The sequence below is a fragment of the Myripristis murdjan genome, chromosome 20 (genome assembly GCF_902150065.1).
Source record: "Myripristis murdjan chromosome 20, fMyrMur1.1, whole genome shotgun sequence".
NCBI lineage: Eukaryota > Metazoa > Chordata > Actinopteri > Holocentriformes > Holocentridae > Myripristis > Myripristis murdjan.
This window is the reverse complement of record NC_043999.1, coordinates 744,725-772,224: the sequence shown is the minus strand read 5'-3', so window position 1 is coordinate 772,224 and position 27,500 is coordinate 744,725. Positions and strand designations below refer to the sequence as shown.

Below are 27,500 nucleotides of genomic sequence, written 5' to 3'. Positions count from 1 at the left end.
CAACTTCCTGTTATCTTTTTTTCCTTTTTTTTTTCCACAAAATAAAAAGTGAAGCTGTTCCTCGCAGCTCCACATGTTTGTTTGTGATCCTGTGGCCGTCGGTTCATTTGGGGGCGTCGGTGTTCTGCCCGGCAACAGTCATGTGATGTCACACGTGTCAGCGGCGAGACACAGGCCGAGGCTTTTATTTTGAAACCCTGTGACCGTATGAAGACGGCGCGTCTGCGTTTTGAAGTTTTGGACCGGCGCCTCACACCGTCCTGAGGCTCCGGCCCGGTTTGATCCGTTAACCGTTTGAAGCCCGGATGGACGTCACGTCTCGCTTCGGTTTTTGAAACGTGAACAAACAAAACACCTTGATTTGTCTCCAAAACGCAGGAAAAAATACAACGAGCAGCTCAGGCAGAAAGTTAGGAGAAGACGTAGAAAGAGGAGAAGAAGTTAGCGGAAGAAAATGAAATGATCAGAGAGAGAGCGAGAAGATGATTCTCCAAAAAAAGGGAAGGATCTCCTGAAAGCTTTATTCTGATTGTTATGATTATATATTTAAAATTGTGTTAAATTTCAGGACTTCTGTGTGTTTAATTTCAGGTCATTTCCTTGTTTTTATTCTTTTTTCCGTTTTTGTTTCAAGTTTTTGTAACTTCTGACTAATTTATTTATTTAATTTTTTGTCTCGTCTCATGAAGTCGCTCGTTTCCCTTCTTTGTGTTTCTGACAGACGTCAGGTCAGTCTGCTTTCAAAGGCTCAATATGAAAAGTTTGTTTCAAACGTAGGAGTTTTGATTGTAAGCTTCCCACATGTTAGGGCAGTGTGTGTGTGTGTGTGTGTGTGTGTGTGTGTGTGTAGATACTAGTGTCCTATGGAGGGATTTTGGCACCAGTCATGTGAAGGAGGCTAAATTTTCACGAGGGAGAAACGAGGATGTCTGTTTCCGGCGGGTCCCTTGACCTCTGACCTCTGAGTGAAAATGCCCCCCACCCTACACACACACACACACACACACACACACACACCATTTAACTATCATCAGTCACTTTCATGCTGATTGATGAATTGATTAATTGTTTCAGCTGTCATTTTTTTTTTTTTTTTTTTTAATCATTTTCACTTTTTACAAAAAGGAACAAACCATAGAAAGATTGCACCTCAGGCTGCAATGTGATTGGTTGCCTTCTGTGTGGACAGAGAGGGAGGAGGAGCTACATGAAACACACACACACACACACACACACACACGCACACAGTCCATGCATAATGCAGTATGTTCCCGCTGTCTGTGTCTGTGCAAGCTTGTGTGTGTGTGTGTGTGTGTGTGTGTGTGTGTGTGTGTGTGTGTGTGTGTGCGCGCGCCTGTGTGTGTGTGTTCACTCCACCTGGCTGGTTGGAGAGAGAGAGTGAGAGAGAGAGAGAGAGAGGCTTGTGTGTTGGCAGGCTGCTGTGACCTTTGACCTCTGACCTCTTTGTCCCCGCTGGCTGCTGATGTCACAGCCGCCTTTCTTTCTTTCTTTTTATCTTTTCAAAATAAACTGTGAAAGTTATTACAACCAATGTAAAAGACAAAGAAACACAACACACACACACACACACACACACACAAGGTGACAGCTAAATGATCAGTGGTGATGGCAGGCGGAGCATTTTGTCAAACTGGACGTCACTGTAGAAAATGAAAAATCCAAAAACTAGAAAAATACCATACCATACCATACCACTTTATTTATATAGCACATTTAAAAACAACAAAGTTGAACCAAAGTGCTGTACAAGTTAAAAGACAAAAAACCAAACAAACAAATAACACAAAATGAACAAAAAACCACATAAGAACATAAAACATACAAGGTGTCACATACAAACAGATGACAGAAGAACATAAAACATAGTCACTGTTACACAAATGACACCTAGGTACATAAAAGCAGTCAACGCAGGCTATGTTTTAAAAGCCAAGGAATAAAAATGTGTCTTAAGGCGTGATTTAAACACCTGCAGAGTGGGGGCTTGCCTAACATTCAGCGGCAGTCCGTTCCACAGCTTTGGGGCTGCCACTTTGAACGCCCGGTCTCCCCTGAGCTTCAACCTGGATTTAGGAACGGCCAAGAGAAGCTGATCGGAGGACCTGAGGGACCTTGAAGGAACATAGGGTTCCAACAGGTCGGAGAGATAGGTGGGTGCCAAACCATTTAGGCACTTAAAAACAAACAGTAAAATTTTGAACTCAATCCTAAAAGGCACAGGAAGCCAGTGGAGAGATGCCAGTACAGGGGTGATGTACTCTTGCTTACATGTACCAGTTAGCAAACGAGCAGCAGCGTTCTGGACTAACTGTAAGCGGGAGATGGAGGCCTGACTAACACCGACATACAAGGCATTACAATAGTCAAGACGGGATGTCATAAAAGCATGCATAACCATTTCAAAAACAGAACGCGATGCCAAATTCTTCCTGAAATCTCCAAATGTCCAAAGTTTTTGACTCCAAATCGCAGCCTGGATGTTTCTGTGGTGTTCCTCAGGGTCTCTGTGTCCTGATGTGGCCTTTTGGAGGATTTTTGACCGTTTTTATTCACCCTTCAGTCGTTAAAATGGTCAAATTTTGCATCAAACAAAAGGCATCAACATAAAAATGCTTCACACGCTTCAACACTAAATCAATAAAAAATAACCAAAACACAGTGCTAATTACATACAACCATTCCTATTGCATTATGGGAGGTGGAGCTCTCTCTGTGTGTGTGTGTGTGTGTGTGTGTGTGTGTGTGTGTGTGTGTGTGTGTGTGTGTGTGTGAGGGCGGTGCAGTGTCACATGCAGCACAAATTTTAACCACAGTTTGTGGCGCGTACAGCAGAATGTTGGGGGAAGGGCGGGTGTTTGTGTGTGTGTGTGTGTGTGTGTGTGTGTGTGTGTGTGTGTGTGTGTGTGTGTGCGTGCGTGCACTCGTGGTTTTACTGATTCTGCATCGAGGAGGGGTCCCATTTCCTGTCAGCAGTGTGCTTTTACTCACACACACACACACACACACACACACACTGCTGAGGTGTGTGTGTGTGTGTGTGTGTATGTGCGTGTGTGTGCGTATGTGTGTGTGTGTGTGTGTGTGTGGCAGCAGACACGCTGACGTGTTGATGTGGATCGTTCACGTCTTTAATTACCTTGTAAAGAGTTACACTGCTAATATTATGACTGTAATCTGGTTAGTTCTAGCATGTTGCATGTCAGGTTACACACACACACACACACACGCACACACACACAGCCACACACACACGCATGCACGCACGCAAACAAACACACTTACCAGCCAGACATTCAGTTTCACTTTAAGGCTGAACACTAAACAGAAATATGATCAAAATGACAAAACGTAGTTGCATTAGTTTCATGGAGCCGCAGATGTTTGTTTGTTTGTTTGTTTGTTTGTTTGTTTGTTTGTTTGTAAGAATGTAAGACGATGTCATGACTTCTGAGGTGTTTTTTTTTTCTATCCTGAGGCCTGTACCATAAAGCTGATTTCGGCTCAGCAAGCTAACTTCAGGTTAACCCTGCTGGCTTTTCTGTACCATGAAGGTGGTTTACTTTTTATCGGGCTATGTTGCCATGGTAACATACGCTGAACACCACACCTGCTCCGGAGCCGGTGAAGTTCAGGATCAGAGCTCAGCAGGTAGAAAAGCCCCACCCACTGACCAATCAGCTCTTTGGTAAAATGGCCTGCCCATTTTCCCTTTCTTCTTCTTCTTTTATAAAATTAATACATTTTACTTAGACTTCTTATTTTAATTCTGTTTGTTTTTCTCACATTTTTTCAAGTTTGAAGAGAAGGAGAAGGAATTCTTGTTTTTTTTCCTCATGACTCTACACTGTCCAACCAAAAATTGATCTGGTAGACTGATGTAATGATTTTCTAAAAAATGTTTTTGAAAATAAATGAGGGGAATTTAATTCAGAGGGTTAAATAAAAGCCTGATTAAATCCAGGCCAGCCTCCGGGCTCCTTTAGGTTTCCATTAGTTTGCTCATATTTAGTATTTAGGCTGGCTGCTCTGAAAAGTCCACATGAGAGTTGATGCCAAATGTTTTACAGTCTTTAAGTGACAGTGAAATAATATTTTAACCAGCAGAATAAACACGAGGCGTCAGATGCTTTATAAAATTAAATATCAAAACCAGTTGAATCAAAGTGATGAATCTGCTGAAGCTCAAACTGAGGGCAGCGGCCCAGCGAGGGTCGCCCCTCACTGTGAGAGAGGGCCAGTTCCTCTGCAGGAGTGTACGGCTGAGTGGGAGACACATTCATTTACTGAACACACAAATGTTACTGCAGTCAGATCTACTGCTGCTGTCATGGTGGGGAAGTCAGATTATAATCCCACTAATTTATGCACTGACACAGTCGGCAGATTATTGATTTATATTCCTCGTATTTATTTCAGATTATTGTCTGCTCCTCCGTCGTAAAGTATGCGGCTCGGGTGGATTTTTTCTTGTCTGTGATTGGTCGTCTGCAGCAAACTCCGCCCTTTTTCTGTGAGCGCTCAGATCTAGATTGGAAAAGCCTGGGTTCAGTCAGCGAGCTGAAGCTTCATGGGACTGAACATCAGGAGGGAGGATGTCTGGTTAAGTGAAGCCAGATTACTAAGAGAAACCCCGGGGATGATAATCCAGCTTTATGGTACAGGCCTCTGGTCTCAAAGGGTTAAAAACACGTTCTGATTGGCTGTGGGGTCCCGTATCGATCCGCCTGGTGTTATTTAGTTATTCGCTTATTTATTTATTGTTGCAAGGCTCTGTTGTCAGCATGAAAATATTCTGGATTATCACCAGCTCGTCTGAGAACCAGCAGGATCAGTGACGGGTTGATTGTTCTGCCTGCAGGGGGCGCAGTCGAGGCCGAGCCCAGGTGGAGGATGAAGAGAGCATGGACGCCACGGAGAAGAAGCTGCCGCAGAAGACAGGTGTGTGTGTGTGTGTGTGTGTGTGTGTGTGTGTGTGTGTGTGTGAAAAACTTGACCTCCTACTCTCCAGACTCCAGAAACAGTGTCTGCAGGTGGAAAAGTCTTGACATCCTGTATTTGAAATATAAATCTGTTTGTTTAGCTTCAGAAAACGTTTTGCTCTCCACAGCCAGTTATCAGTTATCAGCCTCAGTCACAGTTTGAGTGAATTACATGAATTAATAGTTCATATAAAATGACACGGAGAAGCCTGTTGTGTATTACTTTTTGAATTGTATACATGAGAAATGAAATCTAATCATGTTTTTGTTATTTTTCTCCTTTCTCCCGTCTCTTCATACACTGATACTGTATTTTCCTCGTGTCCCACAGAGGTGAAGGAGGTGAAGGAGGTCAAGGAGGTCAAGGAGGTCAAGGCGGCAGGAAGGCGTCGGTCAGCTTCCAGAAGAAAATCCAACCCAAACCCTGAACCCGAACCGGACCCCAAACCCGAGCCAGAGCCTGAAGCTGACCCCGACCTGGACCCCGACCCGGACCCGGACCCAGAACCGGACCTGGAACCAGACCCCAGCCAGGACAGGCTCAGTCCAAAACCCGACCTGAACTCTGAGCCCGGTCTGATCCACACCGACCCGGCTGTCCCGGTCCCGGTCTCCAGCCCCAGGGAGGAAGGCGGGTCCAGCCCCGGTCCTGCTGCCCCGGTTCCCAGCCCCCGACCAGCTTCCTGTCCTGAACAGGAAGACAGAATGAGCCCCGCCCCCTCATCCCCGGTGGGTAGCCCCAGACCCGCTCCTGACCCTGGGGAGGAGGAGCAACCTGACCCCGACCCCGACCCAGACCCCGACCCGATGGAGGTGAACTGCAGCGGTAGCCCCGTGCCTATAGAGACGACGGAGGGCGGAGTCAGCCTGAACCCCAGCCCCCCTCTGAGCCCCTGTCCCAGCCCCCTGCCCAGCCCCCTGCCCAGCCCCCTGGCCTCGCCCTGCCCCCGGCTGGGCTTCAGTCCCGGGGAGGACGACGACTCGCTGTCCCCCCTGTTCCAGCGCTCGCTGTCGGAGGAGTCCGGAGGCTCGCCCACGCCCAGCCTGGGACACACCAAAAAACGGTGAGAGGGGGCGCTGTTTCTGACATACATGCACATCTATCTCTATCTGTGTGTGTGTGTGTGTGTGTGTGTGTAAATATATATACAAAAATGGTTTTGAAATTTCAGTTTGGATCATTTTCGCTCCACTAAGAGAAAAAAATAGAAAACATAAAACAGGTTTTCATTCATTATGAACTTCTGTAAACATCAATACTTTAGAAATTTTCTTAAATAATAAAAAGAAGCCTGTCATTATATTCAGCACAGCAACAAATAATGAATTCTCAATTTTAAGCGTTTATCAAATAAATTAAACAAAATAATATAGACTAGTGTTATTACACCCCGAATATGTATTTTTAGATTTAAGTTTTCGGCTGTTTATTTATTTATTTATTTATTTATTTATTTATTTATTTGAACTTTTTCTGTTTTTTTTTTTCTTCGAAGTTTTTAGTGATGTTCTTGGGGATTTTTTCGCAATTGTTATAATAATATAATAATATAATAATATTAATTAAATATTCGTTAATTCAAAGCAGGATATGTTTTGGCTACTTTAAATTTAAAATTTAATTTTCTAATTTAAAGGAAGTTGAAAATCGGCCCTAAATATCTGTTACTGATTCAGATTATTTGTCATCAAGGAAATATAACTGATGTGTGTATGTATGTCGGTGTGTGTGGGTGTGTGTGTGTGTGTGTGTGGCCCTACAGTCTGAAGCAGTGTGCCTTCTGTTACCGTGGTGACGAGCCTCCCCTGGGTCAGGGTCGCCTGGTGGTGTTCGGCCCGACGCCGGGCTACATCCCACTCCACATCCTCAACCGCCGCGCCTCCTCCGACCGCGACAACGACTGCCATGAGCACTGCTACCACGGCAACCAGGCTCCACCCACGTGAGTGACCTCACTTCCTGGAAACTAAAATTATGTAAAAAACGCCCACGTTAAAGTCTGGAAATTTAATGTTTTATTTGGAATCAAAGAGCCTTTTGCATTTTATTGAGCTGTGTGTGTGTGTGTGTGTGTGTGTGTGTGTGTGTGTGTGTAGGTGCAGCAGTCCAGAACAGTGTGGTGAGTACATTATTACTGACTGTATTTAGTATCATAGTCTGTTATCCTTCCTCAGAGTTAATTAGTTAACGAGCTTGTTGGTGTTTCAGAGGAGGAGTCTTCCTCAGAGTTAATTAGTTAACGAGCTGCTCGGTGTTTCAGAGGAGGAGTCTTCCTCAGAGTTAATTAGGTAACGAGCTTGTTGGTGTTTCAGAGGAGGAGTCTTCCTCAGAGTTAATTAGTTAACGAGCTTGTTGGTGTTTCAGAGGAGGAGTCTTCCTCAGAGTTAATTAGTTAACGAGCTGCTCGGTGTTTCAGAGGAGGAGTCTTCCTCAGAGTTAATTAGTTAACGAGCTTGTTGGTGTTTCAGAGGAGGAGTCTTCCTCAGAGTTAATTAGTTAACGAGCTTGTTGGTGTTTCAGAGGAGGAGTCTTCCTCAGAGTTAATTAGTTAACGAGCTCGTTGGTGTGTCAGAGGAGTAGTCTTCGTCAGAGTTAATTAGTTAACGAGCTCGTTGGTGTTTCAGAGGAGGAGTCTTCCTCAGAGTTAATTAGTTAACGAGCTCATTGGTGTTTCAGAGGAGTCTTCCTCAGAGTTAATTAGTTAACGAGCTCGTTGGTGTTTCAGAGGAGGAGTCTTCCTCAGAGTTAATTAGTTAACGAGCTCGGTGTTTCAGAGGAGGAGTCTTCCTCAGACTTAATTAGTTAACGAGCTCGTTGGTGTTTCAGAGGAGGAGTCTTCCTCAGAGTTAATTAGTTAACGAGCTTGTTGGTGTTTCAGAGGAGGAGTCTTCCTCAGAGTTAATTAGTTAACGAGCTTGTTGGTGTTTCAGAGGAGGAGTCTTCCTCAGAGTTAATTAGTTAACGAGCTCGTTGGTGTTTCAGAGGAGTAGTCTTCCTCAGAGTTAATTAGTTAACGAGCTCGTTGGTGTTTCAGAGGAGGAGTCTTCCTCAGAGTTAATTAGTTAACGAGCTCATTGGTGTTTCAGAGGAGTCTTCCTCAGAGTTAATTAGTTAACGAGCTCGTTGGTGTTTCAGAGGAGGAGTCTTCCTCAGAGTTAATTAGTTAACGAGCTCGGTGTTTCAGAGGAGGAGTCTTCCTCAGACTTAATTAGTTAACGAGCTCGTTGGTGTTTCAGAGGAGGAGTCTTCCTCAGAGTTAATTAGTTAACGAGCTTGTTGGTGTTTCAGAGGAGGAGTCTTCCTCAGAGTTCGTGGAGCAGCTGGGAGCCGTCGGCCTTCCTCACGACATCAACGTCCAATCACTGTTCGACCCCACAGGTAAACTCCTCCCCCTCCTCTCTGTCATGTGGCCCAGTCTGTCCACCCAGCAGGTGTGTCTGACTCTGTGTGTGTGTGTGTGTGTGTGTGTGTGTGTGTGTGTGTGTGTGTGTGCAGGTCAGTGCTGTGCTCACCTGCAGTGTGCGGCCTGGTCAGAGGGGGTGTGTCGCGGCGAGGGCCAATCACTTCTCTACGTCGACAAAGCCATCGACTCAGGAAGCACACAGGTCAGTACCACCTGCTGCAAGGAACCACAGACAGGTCAGAACCACAGACAGGACCTGTCAGAACCACAGACAGGACCTGTCAGAACCACAGACAGGACCTGTCAGAGCCACAGACAGGTCAGAGCCACAGACAGTTCAGAACCACAGACAGGACCTTTCAGAACCACAGACAGGACCTGTCAGAACCACAGACAGGTCAGAGCCACAGACAGGACCTGTCAGAACCACAGACAGGACCTGTCAGAACCACAGACAGGTCAGAGCCACAGACAGGACCTGTCAGAACCACAGACAGGACCTGTCAGAACCACATACAGGACCTGTCAGAACCACAGACAGGTCAGAGCCACAGACAGGTCAGAGCCACAGACAGGACCTGTCAGAACCACAGACAGGTCAGAGCCACAGACAGGTCAGAGCCACAGACAGGACCTGTCAGAACCACAGACAGGTCAGAGCCACAGACAGTGGAGAACCTTTTCAGAGTCTCTCTTTATGAGGAGGCAAGGCCCTGACTGTTGGTCTGTTGCTCTGCTCAGTCTAAGCCCCGCCCCCTCTCACCTGTCCAGGTATGTGTGTTCTGTGGTCGTCTGGGAGCGTCGCTGCGTTGCCGGGAGACGGGCTGTGGGCGGAGCTACCACTTCCCCTGCGCCGCCGCCGCCGGAGCTCAGCAGGACTGGAACCAGAGACACACACTGTGCACCAGACACACAGGTACACGCACTCACACACACACACACACACACACACACGAACACACACACACCAGGACTTTTACTCTATGTGTCTCTAAACTCTCTCTCTCTCTCTCTCTCTCTGTCTCGGGGTGTGTGTGTGTGTGTGTGTGTGCGCGTGTGCGTGTGTGTGTGTGTGTGTGTGTGCGCGCGCACAGTCTCTTGTGTGTGTGTGGTGTGTTCAGGTGTCAGTGATGCGGGCGGTCAGTTGATGTGCTGTTGCTGCGGTAACCGTTACCATGGCAGCTGCCTGGACCCTCCTGTGGCCCCCTCCCCCCTGCGGCGGGCTGGCTGGCAGTGTCCTCAGTGTCGAGTGTGTCAGATCTGCAGGTACACACACACACACACACACACACACACACACACACACACACAGAGAGAGAAGCCCTATGCAAACCTGCCAACCTGTAGGCATTTTGACCTGTCAGTGCTCAGGTGTGAGTCGATGCTCCACAGGTAGGCGTGTTGTTGCATCTCATTTCGCCAGCGTACGCTTAAAAGTTAGGAATCACACACAGATGTTGTTTTTTTTTTTTTTTGTTTAGAGGAAGATGTTTCTGTTTTTTATGTTTTTGGATTTTTTCTTTTGCTGAAAGTTTAGAGAGCGATAGCAGCGTATGACAAAAAAAAAGATCATTTCATCGTCAGTAAGCAGCTGGACTGGTTTCATTTGCTCTTCATCAGCCATGAGATGTCAGGATATCTGTCACTGAGTTTTCATATTTTTCAGTCTTTTGATCTGCAGCATGAACATGACCGAGCAAAGCCAGTTAAAACACCTAAAAAAACAAAACAAAAAAAAAAAAACAGAAACACTGGGGAGTAAGGCAATGACCATGAAAGTTGAAAAAAAAAAACTTTAAAAAGAGGAAAATATACAGAAAATGATGTGTATAACTATATATTTAAACTAATGTTACAGGATTTTTTTGTCTTTTATTTTCTTGTGTTTTTTTTTACTCTGTTTCTCTTGATTTTTTTGTTTTGTTTTCTAATTTCTTGTCATTTCTTGCCTCTTGCCTGTTTCCCGTGTTTTTGAAGGAAATCAGAGGAATCAGCTTTCAAAGGGTCAATAACATAACAGCAGTGTTTTCTCTCATGTGGCTGCTGAATTTGTGGCTTTGCAGTCAAATTAAATGTACAGATTGAGTTAAAACCAGTGTTTCCAGTGTTTCCAGTCCTGTCTTGGCCGTCTTTAATGCTGAGTCATCAGAGGCGTCACAGAGGCGATCCTTTGCCCGTCTGTGTGTGTGTGAGCTCCGTCCCTGCGGCGTCTTTAGCAGATATTTGATGTCTCTGCTGCGTCTCGGCTGTTTTTCAGAGTAAATACATTTGAAACAAACTCGTTTCCTCGTCCTGAAGAAGAGAAGCCGCCGCTCCTGTCAGGTTCTCGTCTCAGAGCTTCATCCTGATCAAGCCGCTTCTATTTTTAGTCGCCGCTCCGAGGAAACAAACCGACGCTCAGCTGATCCCTTTAAGGCTGGAATACCACAGCACTAACCTGCCCTCTCCCTCCCTCTGTGTGTGTGTGTGTGTGTGTGTGTGTGTCAGGTTGCGAGGGGACGACAGTGTGCTGCTGGTGTGTGAGCGCTGTGATAAGGTCTACCACACACACTGCCTCACGCCGGCCCTGGAACACACACCCAGCAGCGGCTGGAGCTGCAAGGTGAGACACACGTCCGGTCTGACACCAGGTAACCGAACACACCTGGTCACCTGGTCACACCTGGTCACCTGGTCACCTGGTCACACCTGGTCACCTGGTCACCGAGCGGCTCCACGGTAAAACCTGTCCCGGACAGCGATGTCGCCAAAACGGGCAAAATACAACTAACATGAAAAAAGCGGCCACGAATAGGGAATGGATTATTGGTGATATATAAACCTGTGACATTAATATATCATTTACATGTTCACCACACACACACACACACACACACACGTGTTGGCATCAACTCCAGTGCCACATCCTGTGTGTGTGTGTGTGTGTGTGTGTGTGTGCGTGTGTGTGCTGGCGTTATCATGAAAAGTCCAAATTTCACTTCAGTTCAGTTTTGGGGGGAATATTTTGGCGATTTTCTTTTGGGGTTATTTTGTGGTCATTTTTTTTTATAATCCTTAAAATTCTAGATTTAAAATGTAACATCTGTAAGAGTACTGTTCTTGAGTTTTAGTTATTTCTTTGCTAATAATCAGGTCATTTTCTTCTAACGTTTTGTGAATTTCTTGGTAATTTCGGGTCATTTCTTGCTGATTTTGCCCGCTGCGTGGCGCTGAGAGCAGCAGAGGCTGAAACATGTCTTTTGTGTTTTGAGGTTTGAAAATAAAATCTGATTGGTTGTGGGGGCCCTGCACTGAAAATAGCCGGGCCTTTGTGATTTTTACAGTGGTCCCTCTCTCTCTCTCTCTCTCTCTCTCTCTCTCTCTCTCTCTCAGAACTGCCGAGTGTGCTTACGGTGTGGTGTGAGGTCGTCAGGTCAGTGGGCCAATCACCCGTCCCTGTGTGAGTCATGTGACCCCGCCCTGCCTTGCCCGCTCTGTGGCCACGCCCTCGACCCCTCCTTATCGCAGGACTGTCTGACGTGTATCTGCTGCTATAGGTACACACACACACACACACACACACACACAGACTGACTAAGCTTTCTGTATTTTGTTGGTTTTCTTCAGACGAGCGCTGAGACAATTAAACCAATTTTGATAATCGATCAATCAGTGTCGTAATTTAAGTAAAAATAGCCAACAGTTGCTCAGACTCAGGAAGCAACTCATGATAAGCCTATGTTATTAGTTTGAATGTGCCCAAAAAAATATAATACAGATTAAATGACAAAGAAAATATTCATTCACACTGTTCACACTGACTATTTCCGGGTGGTTTCCTGATGCACGACTAACAGAAACGTTGTGGTTTTCAAAATAAAATGAATCACAGAAGTGTGAAAATCAGCTGGTGGTTCTTGATTTGGATTCAGTTAAAGAAACCTGGAGTCTCACCTGGCAGGTTGTTTCATGTTTAATAAAGACTAAAACTACCACTGAAGCTAACGAAAACTAAGAATTTTCCAAAAATAGAAACTAAAGTAGCAAAGTGTAAAAAAGCAGCTGGCTTTACTACGAAAAGAAGACTCTTGGACAGCAGTCGCTTGCTTCACCGCCATGTGTTTGTTTTTTTCAGGTGTGTCCATGCAGACTGTGTGGTGCAGGCAGGTGAGGGCAGGGTGGAGCCCAGCAGCTACATCTGTTCTGCCTGCAGACCTCAGGAGGAGGAGCTAACGCCTCACAGCCCAATCACACACACCCCTGTAGCAGCCCCGCCCCTCAGTCCTACACAGGCCCCGCCCATCGACCTTCCACAGGTATCATCCCCAAGTCACACAGAAGCTGCGCCCACCAGCCCGGCTTCCTGTAGCCCCCCACATCCTCGGCACAGCCCTGCAGCACATAGCCCTACCCAGGGCAGCTGCACAGTCCTGCCCCAAAGCCCTGCACCATCTCATCCTGGTCCCACAGAGCTCCAAGAAAGCCCTGCACCATCTCATCCTGGTCCCATAGAGCTCCAAGAAAGCCCTGCACCACCTCACCCTGGTCCCACAGAACTCCAAGAAAGCCCTGCACCACCTCACCCTGGTCCCACAGAGCTCCAAGAAAGCCCTGCACCACCTCACCCTGGTCCCACAGAGCTCCAAGAAAGCCCTGCACCATCTCACCCTGGTCCCACAGAGCTCCAAGAAAGCCCCGCACCACCTCACCCTGGTCCCACAGAGCTCCAAGAAAGCCCTGCACCATCTCACCCTGATCCCACGGAGCTCCAAGAAAGCCCTGCACCACCTCACCCTGGTCCCACGGAGCTCCAAGAAAGCCCTGCACCATCTCACCCTGATCCCACAGAGCTCCAAGAAAGCCCTGCACCATCTCACCCTGGTCCCACAGAGCTCCAAGAAAGCCCTGCACCATCACCATCTCACCCTGGTCCCACAGAGCTCCAAGAAAGCCCTGCACCATCTCATCCTGGTCCCACAGAGCTCCAAGAAAGCCCTGCACCATCTCACCCTGGTCCCACAGAGCTCCAAGAAAGCCCTGCACCATCTCCCCCTGGTCCCACAGAGCTCCAAGAAAGCCCTGCACCATCTCCCCCTGGTCCCACAGAGCTCCAGCAAAGCCCTGCACCATCTCACCCTGGTCCCACAGAGCTCCAAGAAAGCCCTGCAGCATCTCACCCTGGTCCCACAGAGCTCCAAGAAAGCCCCGCACCATCTCACCCTGATCCCACAGAGCTCCAAGAAAGCCCCGCACCATCTCCCCCTGGTCCCACAGAGCTCCAACAAAGCCCTGCACCTTCTCATCTTGGTCCCACAGAGCTCCAAGAAAGCCCTGCACCATCTCACCCTGGTCCTACAGAGCTCCAGAAAACTGCTGAGCCTCATAGCCCTACCCACGCCAGCCCCATACAGGCTCAGCAGAGCCCCAGCCAAGGCAGCTCTATGCTGGAGACTCATGGTCCCTCACACGTTAGCCACGGTTCCACCCACAGTCAGTCCAGCCCCACCACACCTTCAGAGGATCAGCAGAAGCCTACACATACTCCCCAAAGTCCCGCTCCACCGCAGAGCCCCACCCAGGTTGAGCCTGGGTCTGCATCGCACAGTCCTGCCCATGTGATCATCACCCAGCCTCAGCGCAGTCCCTCGCCATGTCCTCCTGCTCAGGTCGTCTCCTCATCACCTCCGCAGAGTCCTACACAGGATGCTGAACCTACACTGGACCAGGAGAAGCCTGAATCAATTAGCCCTGCTCGGTCCCCTGCTGGCCCGACACAGGACACTTCTACACTGGACCGGGGTAGCCTTTCTCCAGCCTCCTGCAGGCCTGCCCACACAGCAGGAAGCCATGCCTCAGTGAGGCCCATTTCAGCTCCATGTAGCCCCGCCCCATCCCCACTTATACCCACACAGTATAGTTTGTCACAGCCTGCTAGCCCACCACAAGTCCACCTTTTACAGCTTAGCACGTGTATTGTTCCTCCTGCTAGCCCCTCATGGCTAAGAGCCACACAGCAGTGCATCACACAAATTAGTTCGGTAGAGCTAAGCCCTAAGGAGCCTAGCACAATGCAGCATGGCCCGAGCCATGATGGCCAAACACTGGAGAGTAGCCCCACCCCTGACCTGTCCATAGCTGCCCTGGCTAGCTGTGGCACAGCTAGCCAATCCCTGGACCAGGACAGTCCTGTTCAGAGTAGCATGGTTAGCCCTGCACATGCTAGCCTCCCTCTTTCCCCTTCCACACCCACACCACAAAGCCTTGCTCATGTTAGCACTTCTCTGGGACTTGCTTGCCTAGTTAGCCCACCTCATGCTCGTGAAATGGAGGGGAGTCTACCTCCAGCTAGCTCCGGTCATCAAAGCTCTTCTCATGAGAGCCCCTCATGCTGCATGGAAGCCACTGAAACTAATGTCAGCCAGATACATATCCAAGATAGCCTGACTTGTGCTAGCCCCACACATGCCAGTAAAATGCCTGCTAGCCCAACTCACGCCATGTCTCCTCAGGTCTCTGCTGGTCCCACAGCAGTTCAGACCAGCCCTGTCCATATAAGCCCTGTACCTGTTCACATTAGCCCCTCACCGCCACCGACTAGCCCCTCACAGCTGTCGGCTAACATCTCAGAGTTACTGACTAGTCCCCCACACCTACCAGCTAGCCCCTCTCAGTCGCCGGCTAGCCCCTCTCAGTCGCCGGCTAGCCCCTCTCAGCTACTGGCTGGTCCCTCACTGCTGCTGACTGGCCCCACACAGTTACCAAGTAGCCCTTCAGTACTACCACCAAGCCCTTCACCACTGCCAGCTAACTCATCACAGATACCAGCTAGCCATAATCACCCTAGCTCAACTCAGGATGAGGAAATGGAGGTAGCTGTGAGCAGTCCAACTCAGTCTAATAATACGCAAGCTAGTCCTATTCCAGTAAACTCTGCTCATTCTAGCCCACTTCATACTGTTGCCACTTGTGCTAGCCCAATCCGCACAGATGCTAATGATAGCAGCAGGCTGACTAGTGTTAGCCCAGTTCATGGTCAGGCTGGCATCATTCCCTCAGATCATAGTTTTACAGAGGCTCATCAACCTAGCCCAAGTCCCACACATGGCAGTCAGTCGGAGTCTGTTGTTTTTTGTCCCATACTCATTGGAGCGAGCTGCAGCCCTTCGCATGTTGCTCAGACACAGTCTAGTCCCAGGTCTCCAGCAGCTAGCTTTAGTCCTCCTCACCATAGGCTGACTGACAGCCCAGTTCATAGCTCTGCTAGCCATATCCTTAGGCCTGTTTCCCCAGACCATACTGTACAAACAAGCTCCACCAGTGCTAGCGTAACTGATGCTGGGGTCATTCATAGTCCACTTAGGTCTAGTCCTGCTGGTCATTCTAGTCCTGCTCACATGCAGACCACCTCCAGTCCCAGCCATTGCAACCCACTGCAAACAGAAAGAAACACAAGCTCAGTCTGTGTTAGCCCTCCTCGTAGTCCAGCTCAGGCCAGCAAAACATATCATAGCCCAACACGTAGCCCTGACTGTAGCCCGGTTCCCATCAGTGACCCGCATTCTGGCCTTTCTAAGGCCCCGCTGAGCTGCTCTGTTGCGACTCCAAGTCCTGATGACAGCTCGGTCCTGCCTGCACACAGCCTTAGCCACACAAGCCCAACAGACACTCCCCTGCTCCATGACTCCTGTGCTGTTCAGAGTCATGCTAGCCAGAATCTGGCTAGCCCTGTGCTAATCCAGGACAGTTCTGTTATTGAAACTCAAGACAGTCATGTTGAAACCCAGGACAGCTCTCTTTGTCAAAGTCCAGTAAACCCTGCTCATGCTACTGCCACTATCGATTCTAGTCCCACTCAGGGTAGCACTGCGATGCCTAGCACTAGCCACACCAGTGAAATGCCTCCTAGTCCCACACACTCCGACCCCGTACATATCAGCTCCAGCCAGGCTGGCTCTCCTCAGACAAGCCCCTCCCATGCTCATCACGCTAGCCCTGTGCACACTAGCCCACTTGCTAGTCCAGTTGGTTGCCCCATGTATTCAGGTCTTAAACAAGCTAGTCCCGTGCCTGCTAGTGAGACTACTGTTGTCCCTGAGCAGTTGGTGGCTAGCTCTGGTCCTGGCAGCCCGCTGAGGACTGATGCTAGCTCCGGTCCTGGCAGCCCAGTGAGGACTCATGTGAGTCCTCATCCTGTTATCCCTGTGAGGACTGATGCTAGCCCTGGTCCTGCTAGCCCTGTGCCAGCTGAGGCTACTCCTCATCCTGTTAACCTTGTGAGGACTGGTGCTAGTCCTTGTCTTGCTAGCCCTTTGAGGACAGATGCTAGCCCTGGTCCTGCTCTCCCTGTTAAGACGGATATTACCCCTGTGAGTACAGATGCTAGCCCTGTGAGGAAGGATGCTAGCCCAGTGAGGACAGATGCTAGCCGTGCTTCTGCTAGCCCACTGAGGACGGATACTAGCCCACTGTGGACGGATGCCAGCCCTGGTCACGTTAGCCTTGTTAGGACACATGCTAGCCCAGTGAGATCGAATGCTAGCCCTGGTCTTGTTAGCCCAGTGAGGACTGATGCCAGCCCTCATCCTGCTAGCCCAGTCAGGACACATGCTAGCCCTGGTCGTACTAGCCCAGTGAGGATGGATGCTAGCCCTGGTCATGCTAGCCCAGTGAGGACACATGCTAGCCCCGGTCGTGCTAGCCCAGCGAGGACGGATGCTAGCCCAGCGAGGACGGATGCTAGCCCAGCGAGAACGGATGCTAGCCCACTGAGGACGGATGCTAGCCCACTGAGGACGGATGCTAGCCCACTGAGGACGGATGTTAGCCCAGCGAGGACGGATGCTAGCCCATTGAGGACGGATGCTAGCCCATTGAGGACGGATGCTAGCCCAGCGAGGATGTGTGCTAGCCCTGCCCAGACTGAGGCGGGTGAGGATCGTGGCCCCGCTGAGCTGCTGGTTAGCCCGTCTTCACTCAGCCCCCAGCATCTCTCAGCAGCAGAGAGGGAGCCTGCAGCTGCTCTGGGTGAGTATCAAGGCCTGTTGTTGTTGTTGTTGTAATCTGAACAGCGTAAAGCTGTGTGCGACTAAAGACTTTGTTTTGAGTGTACCGTTAAAGGGTAGCTCAGCACCAGTTTTCAGCTCATCCCTTCCCGCTGCAGGGTGGGGGAGCTCCAGAGGTTTTAACATAAATGAGGGCTTGGTCGCCTGCGGAACAAATCCTTTCACCGTAGAGCGCGGTGCTTCAGGATTTTAAAACTCTAAATACAGTAAAAATGCACAGGATTATTTATCATGTCCCGAAGATCACAGTTGAAACATTGGTATTGTGTTATTAAAAATGTGCTATTGCATTGGAGCTGGAGTGTGTGACTCATTTTGTTTGCGTGTACGAATCATTTTTTAGAGTTTTTTGGAGTTACTTTTTAGGGCTGGGACGATATGCTTATCCCTGGACTCAATATGTATTGTGATTCAATTTTAATAGTATTTTTTGTTTTTGAATTCTCCTCTAGTTTGTGGCTGTGATTATCCTAGAGGGTTAGGGTTAGGGTTGGTCTCACTACTACATGCTAAGAACCGATGGATTCCTTAGGTGGTCTAGTTTCATATGAGCCGATATCTTCACTTAAAATCGGTTTCGTAAAAAAAAAAAAAAACTTAAAGAAATGTAGAAAAGTGCTTCAGTGAATTGATTATTTTCCCCCACCCCTACTAATTTTGGGGTGCGTTCCTGCCCTTCACATGTCAGGATTATTAGTCATTAGATGGGGCTGGTACAATAACCTTTACAGTGGAAAAAAATAGTGGTTCTGAGTGGTGCTGAGTGAACCTTTAAGGACGCAGTGTGTGTTGGTGTGAGCCGTTTGCCTCGGCTTCTCTGAGCTGCTGCTGCGAGTCTACTTCCTGGGTCTCTTCAGAGTAAAAGTGCGGTGTTGGTGGCACTGTGTCCGATCTTGTCCCTGCAGACGTCTCCGTGACTGAGGAAGCTGTAGACCAGCAGGACGAGCAGGATGACATGGTGCCACAGACGAAGACGAGGACGAGGACAGAGGAGGAGGAGGAGGAGGCGGGGAGAGAAATTCTGCAGCAAAGGACAGAGGAGGAGGAAGCACATCTGAAGACAGAGGAGAGGAAAGAAGAGGAGGAGGCTGACCAGGGAGAGCAAACGGTGCAGCAACACAAGCAGGAGGAGGAGAGAGAGGAAGAGGAGGCCTCCCTATGGCCTGCTGCAGGTGGGACACAGTCAGGAGCTCAGCAGTGTGTCAGTGCAGGCCACAGTTTTTCCACTACGCAATGTTTTTCCTTGGTTTTAAATTCTGCATCACATTAAAGGAATGCAAATTATTAGATTGCTCTTCCTGTTCTGGTGTTTGTCTCGACCTGCTTGGTCATCATATCCACATCACTGATGACTCACTGTGCACGTGTTCTGTGAAGGAACCAATAGCCATCTGTACAGTATCGTCACAATATGAATGTTGAGGTATGCAGTTGAAAATATCACTGTAGAGATACAGGATACGATAGTAAACAGCAAGTGGATTTGGAGACTAAAAATACATCATTCAGGAGTGTCTGTAGGAGCTTTCCAACCAGCTCCCATGTGGCAGCTGTTTTTATTTCTGTCCCGAAACATCAAACAGCCGCAGTTATTAGATGAAATTAGCCTCTCCACCGCGATTGGTCCTCTACAAAAAAACCACATCAAAACATCACATTATAAACTGTTAACTTAGTTCCTCAAATCACGGACACTGATTGTGTGTGTGTGTGTGTGTGTGTGTGTGTGTGTGTGTGTGCAGGTGCTGACTCCTCATTGGTCCAGCTGACAGCCGGTGTCCTGACTGAAAGGTGCCCGTCTCCTCCTGTGGCCGCCTCCTCCCCCTCCCCCCCACAGTCAGCTGCTGCATCCCCTCAGCCCCTCCCACCCCCTTCGCCCTGCTCCTCCCCTCCCTCACCTCCCCCGCCTCCTCTCAGAGCTGGTTCTCTGGAGGCCTCCTCCCCCCCCTCCCCTCACAGGACTGCCTTATCCCTCTCCTCCTCCCCCTCCCCCCTCCTCCCTCCTCACTCCCCTGTTCCTCATGAGCTCCGCCTCCAGGAAGAGGACTCCACCAATCAGAGAGAAGCGGAGGTGGTTAGAGAGGCCACGCCGGAAGACGCATCGCCGTCCCTTTGTGTGATGACGGCAGACGACGCTAGCCAATCTGAGAACCCGTTTGAACCTGTTGCCACGGCAACCACACCCACCAAAGATACTGATCAATCACATGCTGAGCCTTTGCAGAGGACAGAGGAAGAGGAGGAGCTTGTGGAGGAGCCACTTCCTGAAACCTCAGTGCAGACAGCGCCGCTGGCCGTGAAGGCCGCTGATGAGGTGGTTGCTGAGCAACGCCCAATGAGAGAGCAGGAGGACGATAAAGGGCAGGAGGAGAAAGGCGATGTCTCTCCTCATAGGACAGATGAACTTAGAGGAGAGGAGGAGGAGGAGGGCGGTGTGGAGGAGGACAGGTCAGATGGGGGGGAGGATGAGGAGGAGGAGGAGGAGTTGCCCTCCTCCCAGCCCGTGAGCCCAATGCTGGAGCTGGACCCTTCGTTAGACAAGGAGGTGATGCAGCTGATGACCTCCTCTCTTCCACCTGCCCTCCTGCACCTCCCCTCCTCTCCCAGCCCGCCTCCCCTGCGTAGAGGGAAGGGCCGGACGCTCAGAGCTCCGCCCCCCTCCAGCAGGCCGTCAGACGACCTCTCCATTCGCCTCAGGCAGTCCCCGTTCTCCACCGAGGCCTCGCCCGAGACCTCCCCCACCAGAGTTCCTGTCACCCCCCCTCCTCTGTCTCCACCCTCACCCCCCGCCAGGAGCTCCTCCCCCAACGGCGCGCCCGAGTCCCCTCCCTCCAAGGTAACTTGGCAGCTTCTCCTGCTCACTCCTTTTTTTCTGCTCCCCCTGACTGTCCACTCCTTGTTTTTAACTCCTCCTGACTGTCCTCTCCTTGTTTTTAACTCCTGACTGTCCTCTCCTTGTTTTTAACTCCTGACTGTCCTCTCCTTGTTTTTAACTCCCACTGACTGTCCTCTCCTTGTTTTTAACTCCCACTGACTGTCCTCTCCTTGTTTTTAACTCCTGACTGTCCTCTTCTTGTTTTTAACTCCTGACTGGCCACTCCTTGTTTTTAACTCCTACTGACTGTCCTCTTCTTGTTTTTAACTCCTGACTGGCCACTCCTTGTTTTTAACTCCTACGGACTGTCCTCTTCTTTTTTTTAACTCCTACTGACTGTCCTCTCCTTGTTTTTAACTCCTACGGACTGTCCTCTTCTTGTTTTTAACTCCTGACTGTCCACTCCTTGTTTTTAACTCCCAGTGACTGTCCTCTTCTTGTTTTTAACTCCTGACTGTCCTCTCCTTGTTTTTAACTCCTACTGACTGTCCTCTTCTTGTTTTTAACTCCTGACTGTCCACTCCTTGTTTTTAACTCCTGACTGTCCTCTCCTTGTTTTTAACTCCTGACTTTCCTCTCCTTGTTTTTAACTCCCAGTGACTGTCCTCTTCTTGTTTTTAACTCCTGACTGTCCTCTCCTTGTTTTTAACTCCTGACTGTCCACTCCTTGTTTTTAACTCCTGACTGTCCACTCCTTGTTTTTAACTCCTGACTGTCCTCTCCTTGTTTTTAACTCCTGACTGTCCTCTCCTTGTTTTTAACTCCTACTGACTGTCCTCTTCTTGTTTTTAACTCCTGACTGGCCACTCCTTGTTTTTAACTCCTACGGACTGTCCTCTTCTTTTTTTTAACTCCTACTGACTGTCCTCTCCTTGTTTTTAACTCCTACGGACTGTCCTCTTCTTGTTTTTAACTCCTACGGACTGTCCTCTCCTTGTTTTTAACTCCTACTGACTGTCCTCTTCTTGTTTTAACTCCTGACTGTCCACTCCTTGTTTTAACTCCTGACTGTCCTCTCCTTGTTTTTAACTCCTGACTGTCCTCTCCTTGTTTTTAACTCCTCCTGACTGTCCACTCCTTGTTTTTAACTCCTGACTGTCCTCTCCTTGTTTTTAACTCCTCCTGACTGTCCACTCCTTGTTTTAACTCCTGACTGTCCTCTCCTTGTTTTAACTCCTGACTGTCCACTCCTTGTTTTTAACTCCTGACTGTCCTCTCCTTGTTTTTAACTCCTACTGACTGTCCACTCCTTGTTTTAACTCCTGACTGTCCTCTCCTTGTTTTAACTCCTGACTGTCCACTCCTTGTTTTTAACTCCTGACTGTCCTCTCCTTGTTTTTAACTCCTGACTGTCCTCTCCTTGTTTTTAACTCCTCCTGACTGTCCACTCCTTGTTTTAACTCCTGACTGTCCTCTCCTTGTTTTAACTCCTGACTGTCCACTCCTTGTTTTTAACTCCTGACTGTCCTCTCCTTGTTTTTAACTCCTACTGACTGTCCACTCCTTGTTTTAACTCCTGACTGTCCTCTCCTTGTTTTAACTCCTGACTGTCCACTCCTTGTTTTTAACTCCTGACTGTCCTCTCCTTGTTTTTAACTCCTGACTGTCCTCTCCTTGTTTTAACTCCTGACTGTCCACTCCTTGTTTTTAACTCCTGACTGTCCACTCCTTGTTTTTAACTCCTGACTGTCCTCTCCTTGTTTTTAACTCCTAGCTTCAGGCTCTGCCCACCACTGTGGTTCCTCTCACCCCAAAAATTGGCATGGGGAAGCCGGCCATCTCCAAGAGGAAGTTCTCCCCTGGTAGACCTAGGGTCAAACAGGTAGCTGACCTTTGACCTTTTTGTGTGTTTGTGTTTGTGTGTGTGTGTGTGTGTGTGTGTGTTGGGTGATGCCAAAGCTGCCATTTCTCTTTTGTGTATTTTATGTCACTGTTGATGACTGTATGACGACATGACAGGACCAACAACTTCTTGTGTTTCTGTGGTGGTTTAGACTGTGTGTGTGTGTGTGTGTGTGTGTGTGTTGCTTCAGTTGTCTCAAAGTCTTGTAGGACAGATTGTCTGCTGTAGGAGGTTCATTCTTTTTCATTTTGTTTCTGTTGTGTTGGCCTGCAGGGCCTTAGAGGACCAGCTCACCCACATTATAACCAAGGATATTTGCCCTCTTCCCCATTGGTCAGTCTGTCCACAGTTTCTGTGTGATTTGGTGAAGTTTCCGCTCTTGTCTTTATTTATTTATTTTATTTAACATTTATTTTAACAGGCATAATCATTTAGAACGGGTTCTTATTTGTCTCCCTTCACCGTGACAGTTATTAGTTATTAGTTGCTATTTCTAGGAACTATTTTGGGTGAACAGGTGAAAGTGTTTGACTTGTACAGCTGAGATGGTTGGGAAATGTGTGTGTGTGTGTGTGTGTGTGTGTGTGTGTGTGTGTGTGTGTGAGTGTGTGTGAGTGTGTGTGAGTGTGTGTGAGTGTGTGTGAGTGTGTTCCCAGTCCTCCCAGTGAGTCTACAGGGACGCAGGTGGGGAGGAAACCACCAGAAGCATTACTTCACTTTAACATGAATACCAGATGTTTTTCTGATGTCATGCAGACGCCTCCTCCTCCTCCTCCACCTCTTCCTCCTGTCATTCATTCACTAACTCGACATCTGCACATTCACAATATGCATGGTCTCACACACACACACACACACACACACACACACACACACACACACATGCATGCATGCTGACCTGCATGTGTGAGTTGGACAGTTAAAGCAGCTTGATGTGTGAAGCGTCGCAGAGCGCACACTGCCTGTCCGGCCTGCGGGGGGCGCTGCCTGTCCGGCCTGCGGGGGGGGCGCTGCCTGTCCGGCCTGCGGGGGGGGCGCTGCCTGTCCGGCCTGCGGGGGGCGCTCCCTGTCCGGCCTGCGGGGGGCGCTGCCTGTTGGGCAGGACGTTGCTTGAACATGCGGGGGTGATGTAACCGCTCCAGCTGATTGGACGGCTTGTCGGGGTGGGCGGGCCAGTTAGCACCCACACACACACACACACACACCCTGTGTTTGTGATATGGGGCGGGTGATGGTGCCGGACAGGGGGCGGTCTCTGCAGCGCCCCCTCCAGGCAGCAGTGTGTTTTTACACTGATGTCCATTTTGCTCAGCATGAAGCTGACTGGCTCAACACAGCGCCACCAACAGGACAGGCAGCCCCCATGCAGCACACATCACACACACACACACACACACACTTCCAAGGTGAGTGGCACCAGGTTTGGGGGTTGCCATGGTGACGACGGCTGAGTGGCGGAGCGGCTGCATGTTGCCATGACGTCATCACATTGTAACACTGTTTGGTTTGGCCTGAATTTTCCTTTTCAGTTTGACTTTTGGTTTTGTGGCTGTTGCATTTATGTCACTGCGTTTTGTCCCCCCCCCCTCCACCCCCACCCCCCCACCCCTCTCACCTTCCTCACCTCCTCCTCCTCCTCACCTTCCTCACCTCCTCCTCCTCCTCCTCACCTCCTCCTCCTCCTCCCTAACTCAGGGTTCGTTGTGGAGCAATCGCAGGGCAGTGAGCCCCCCCTCGTCCTCCCAGGATTCCACGGGGGAGGGGGGGAGGGACAGCCCTAAGCCCCGCCCACCGGATTCCCCCCCCTGGAGCATGAGAGTGGTAAAGAAGCGCACCTAAACTCTCTAACAGCTTCCTCTGGCCTGCACTTTCACTTTAACCCACTAACCCCACACAGACCCGCCCCTCTGAAGCATGGCAGCAGCAGAACATGCGCACCCTAACTCTGACAGTAGAGTACCTGCATAGCTCCGCCCCTCTGGGACGTGCAGTGTTTAACAAAGTAAACCCAACTCACACAGAGCTTATATGGCCCTCTCCCCTCCATATCCACCCTTCTGGGAGCAGGGGGGAGGCAGATGAAGCGCTCCTAAAGCTGGGTGGGGTCGGGGGTGCGTTACATATCCTCCTCCTGCTTCCTTAGGCTCCGCCCACCTCTCTCTAACCTGTACAAACAAAACAAACGCTGATGTTTCCCGAGCTTCTGAGCGTTCAGCTTCGCTCCTGTTTCTCCTCTCGCTTCCCCCCTCCTCCTCCTCCTCGTTGTTGTTGTTGTTGTTGTTGTTGTGCCCCTGGCCCCGCCCACAGGAAATGATTGACACCGCACACACACCTCGACATCATCCAGTGATTCATGACCTTTTCAGAACTCAGTTTGATTTTCTCCACCAATCACAGGATGATATCATCAGAAACAGTTTTATGAGTGTGTGTGTGTGTGTGTGTGTGTGTGTGTGTGAGAGAGAGAGAGAGAGAGAGAGCATTAGTAAACAGTGACGTCATCGCTGGATCTCCTTTCCTTCCCTCCCTCCCTCTTCCTCCTCATCTTTCCTACTCCCTTTCCTTGTTTCCTCTCCTCGGCCCTGTCCTCCTCTCCTCGTTGCCTTTTTTGTTCCCCTCGTCTCCCTTCCGTTCCTCTTTCTTCCTCTTTTCTTCTTTTTTCCTCTTTCTGCCTTCTCTCCCGTCCTTGTTTCCTTTCCTTTGCTTCCTTTCGTCTCTCCTTTCCTCCCTCATCCTCTTCCTTCCTCCTTTCTTTTCTCTACTGTGTTTCTTTCCTTCCGCCTCCTGTCCTCTCCTCTCTTTGTTTCCTCACGTTGTTTTCTTTTCTTTGTTTCCCCTCGTCTCCTCTCCTTTCTTCTCTCTCTTTTCTCCTTCCTACTTTGCTCTCATTTCCTCCTCATCTCCTCTCCTTGTTTCTTCTCCTTGTTTCCTTTTCTGTTTCCCCACATCTCCTTTTTTTCCCTCCCTCCTTCCTCTCCCCTCTCTTACTCCCCTGTTTCCTGTCCTTATTTCCTTCTCTCTCTCTCTCTCTCTCTCTCTCTCTCTCTCTCTCTCTCTCTCAGGGTCGTGGTTCAGGGTTTCCCGGCAGGAGGAGGTCCAGAGGAGGAGGTGTGGGAGGAGGAAGAGGAGGGAGAGGAAGGAGCAGGATGAAGACGCAGGACAGCCTGACTGTGTCTCCTGGAGTAAGAACACACGCACTCTCTCACACACACACACACACACACACACACACACACACACACTCTGTCTCTGCGAGGCTTCATGACTCTCAAGTCCACTGACGTTTTTGTTTGTACATATTTTTATTTATTTTTTTATATTTAAATGAAGAATGAGTAGGCTCAGTTTTCCTTTCTTAGGATGGCGATGGAATGAAATAACGGCAAAATCTAACGTCGCCATTCTTGGGAAAAAAAAAAAAAATGTCCACGCTCTTCCTCCTCCTCCTCTCCCTCAGCCAGCCTCAGGTTCTCTCTCGCTGTGGGACGAGCTCCGTCCGCTCAGTCTCTCTCTTCGCTGCGTTTTCCCACATCCATGATTTTCGTAGCTTCCTGTTGGATGTGCACGGCGTGGCGCTGTGCCGTGATTGGACGGGAGCACAAAGGCCGACGCCTCAGTAGAGTCCCAAACTCAGCAAAATAAGAAAATCCAGGCAGAGGGCAGGGTCTCTGCAAACACACACACACACACACACACACACACCTGCTCGTTGTGCGTTTGATTTTTAAGTTTCTTTGCATCATGAAATGGATGCAGTTTTGATCTCGTCTGAAGAATGACACGTGCTTTCCTCTGATTGGCTGACAGATCCCTGCAGTGTTTAACAGCCCAAGACTGAATGTTTTATTTTATTTCATGAAAAAAAAATTAATTGAAAGTTTTTTTAGTTGTTGTTGTTTTTCTTTGGCTAAAACAATCAGGTGTACATCTGGATCCATGCATCAAACTCTCTCTCTCTCTCTCTCTGTCTTTCTCTCTCTGTCTGTCTCTCTCTCCCTCTCTCTCTCTCTCTCTCTCTCTCTCTCTCTCTCTCTCTCTCTCTCTCTCCCTCTCTCTCTCTCTCTCTCTCTCTCTCTCTCTCTCTCAGAGTGTGTATGTGGAGTCGTTGCAGTTGAAGGAGGAGGAGGAGAACTCGATGCACAACACGGTGGTGATGTTCTCCACCTCGGACCACTTCACCCTCAGACAGGTTAACACACACACACACACACACACACACACACACACACACACACACTCACACAGATATTACACACTCCTGCTGCCCTGTGTGTGCTGCTTTCCTCATCACATTGTGTGTGTGTGTGTGTGTGTGTGTGTGTGTGTGTGTGTGTGCGTACAGGACATGTGTGTGGTGTGTGGGAGTTTTGGTCAGGGAGCTGAAGGCAGACTGCTGGCCTGTTCTCAGTGTGGACAGTGTTACCACCCCTACTGCGTCAACATCAAGGTGAGCACACACACACACACACACACACACACACACACACACACACACACACACACACACACAGTTAACTGGCTGCATTTTCAGATCAGTTTGATTGATTTAGCAACAACAAAGAACTCATTTTTGTAAATCAGATTAAATCACAGTTTACCTTTTCAAACTGGTTTCACATGAAGGATTACGTGTGTGTGTGTGTGTGTGTGTGTGTGTGTGTGTGTGTGTGTGTGTGTGCAGATCACTCGAGTCATCCTGACCAAGGGGTGGCGCTGCCTGGAGTGCACGGTGTGTGAGGCGTGCGGCGAGGCCAGCGACCCGGGACGCCTGCTGCTGTGTGACGACTGCGACATCAGCTACCACACCTACTGCCTGGACCCGCCCCTCCACACCGTGCCCAAGGGCGCCTGGAAGTGCCAGTGGTGGGTCCGCCTGTCAATCAGCCCGCCTCTGTGTGTGTGTGTGTGTGTGTGTGTGTGTGTGTGTGTGTGTGTGTGTGACTGCTTAAGGCAGGTGGGGCTTAATGTTCAGCAAAACTATGTCTGTGTACAGCTGTGTATCGGGGTGTGTGTGTGTGTGTGTGTGTGTGTGTGGTGTGTAACTGTGTGTCTCCTGCAGGTGTGTGTGTGTGTGACTGTGTGTGTCCTGCAGGTGTGTGTGGTGTGTAACTGTGTGTGTCCTGCAGGTGTGTGTGGTGTGTAACAGTGTGTGTCTCCTGCAGGTGTGTAACGGTGTGTGTCTCCTGCAGGTGTGTGTGGTGTGTGTCTCCTGCAGGTGTGTTTGTAGTGTGTAACTGTGTGTGTGTCCTGCAGGTGTGTGTGGTGTGTAACTGTGTGTGTCTCCTGCAGGTGTGTGTGGTGCGTGCAGTGTGGCTCCGCCTCCCCGGGCCTGCGCTG

At 49.4% G+C, this 27,500-nt stretch overlaps 1 protein-coding gene across 1 annotated transcript in view; it reads left to right on the top strand.

The window, feature by feature from the left end:
• LOC115379168 (histone-lysine N-methyltransferase 2C-like) overlaps nucleotides 1–27,500 on the top strand; it is a 70,008-nt gene that overhangs the window by 12,137 nt on the left and 30,371 nt on the right. Inside the window, exons 3-22 of the mRNA XM_030079888.1 lie at nucleotides 4,880–4,959; nucleotides 5,332–6,064; nucleotides 6,764–6,943; nucleotides 7,098–7,120; nucleotides 8,290–8,379; nucleotides 8,497–8,606; nucleotides 9,176–9,320; nucleotides 9,499–9,670; nucleotides 10,892–11,006; nucleotides 11,777–11,940; nucleotides 12,519–17,407; nucleotides 18,351–18,617; nucleotides 19,188–20,281; nucleotides 22,035–22,142; nucleotides 23,859–23,984; nucleotides 25,226–25,345; nucleotides 26,251–26,352; nucleotides 26,506–26,610; nucleotides 26,845–27,026; nucleotides 27,453–27,500. The exon at nucleotides 27,453–27,500 is cut by the window's right edge and continues 117 nt beyond it. Coding sequence (XP_029935748.1) covers nucleotides 4,880–4,959; nucleotides 5,332–6,064; nucleotides 6,764–6,943; nucleotides 7,098–7,120; nucleotides 8,290–8,379; nucleotides 8,497–8,606; nucleotides 9,176–9,320; nucleotides 9,499–9,670; nucleotides 10,892–11,006; nucleotides 11,777–11,940; nucleotides 12,519–17,407; nucleotides 18,351–18,617; nucleotides 19,188–20,281; nucleotides 22,035–22,142; nucleotides 23,859–23,984; nucleotides 25,226–25,345; nucleotides 26,251–26,352; nucleotides 26,506–26,610; nucleotides 26,845–27,026; nucleotides 27,453–27,500 — 8,853 coding nt within the window. The remainder of the gene's footprint in view (nucleotides 1–4,879; nucleotides 4,960–5,331; nucleotides 6,065–6,763; nucleotides 6,944–7,097; nucleotides 7,121–8,289; nucleotides 8,380–8,496; nucleotides 8,607–9,175; nucleotides 9,321–9,498; nucleotides 9,671–10,891; nucleotides 11,007–11,776; nucleotides 11,941–12,518; nucleotides 17,408–18,350; nucleotides 18,618–19,187; nucleotides 20,282–22,034; nucleotides 22,143–23,858; nucleotides 23,985–25,225; nucleotides 25,346–26,250; nucleotides 26,353–26,505; nucleotides 26,611–26,844; nucleotides 27,027–27,452) is intronic.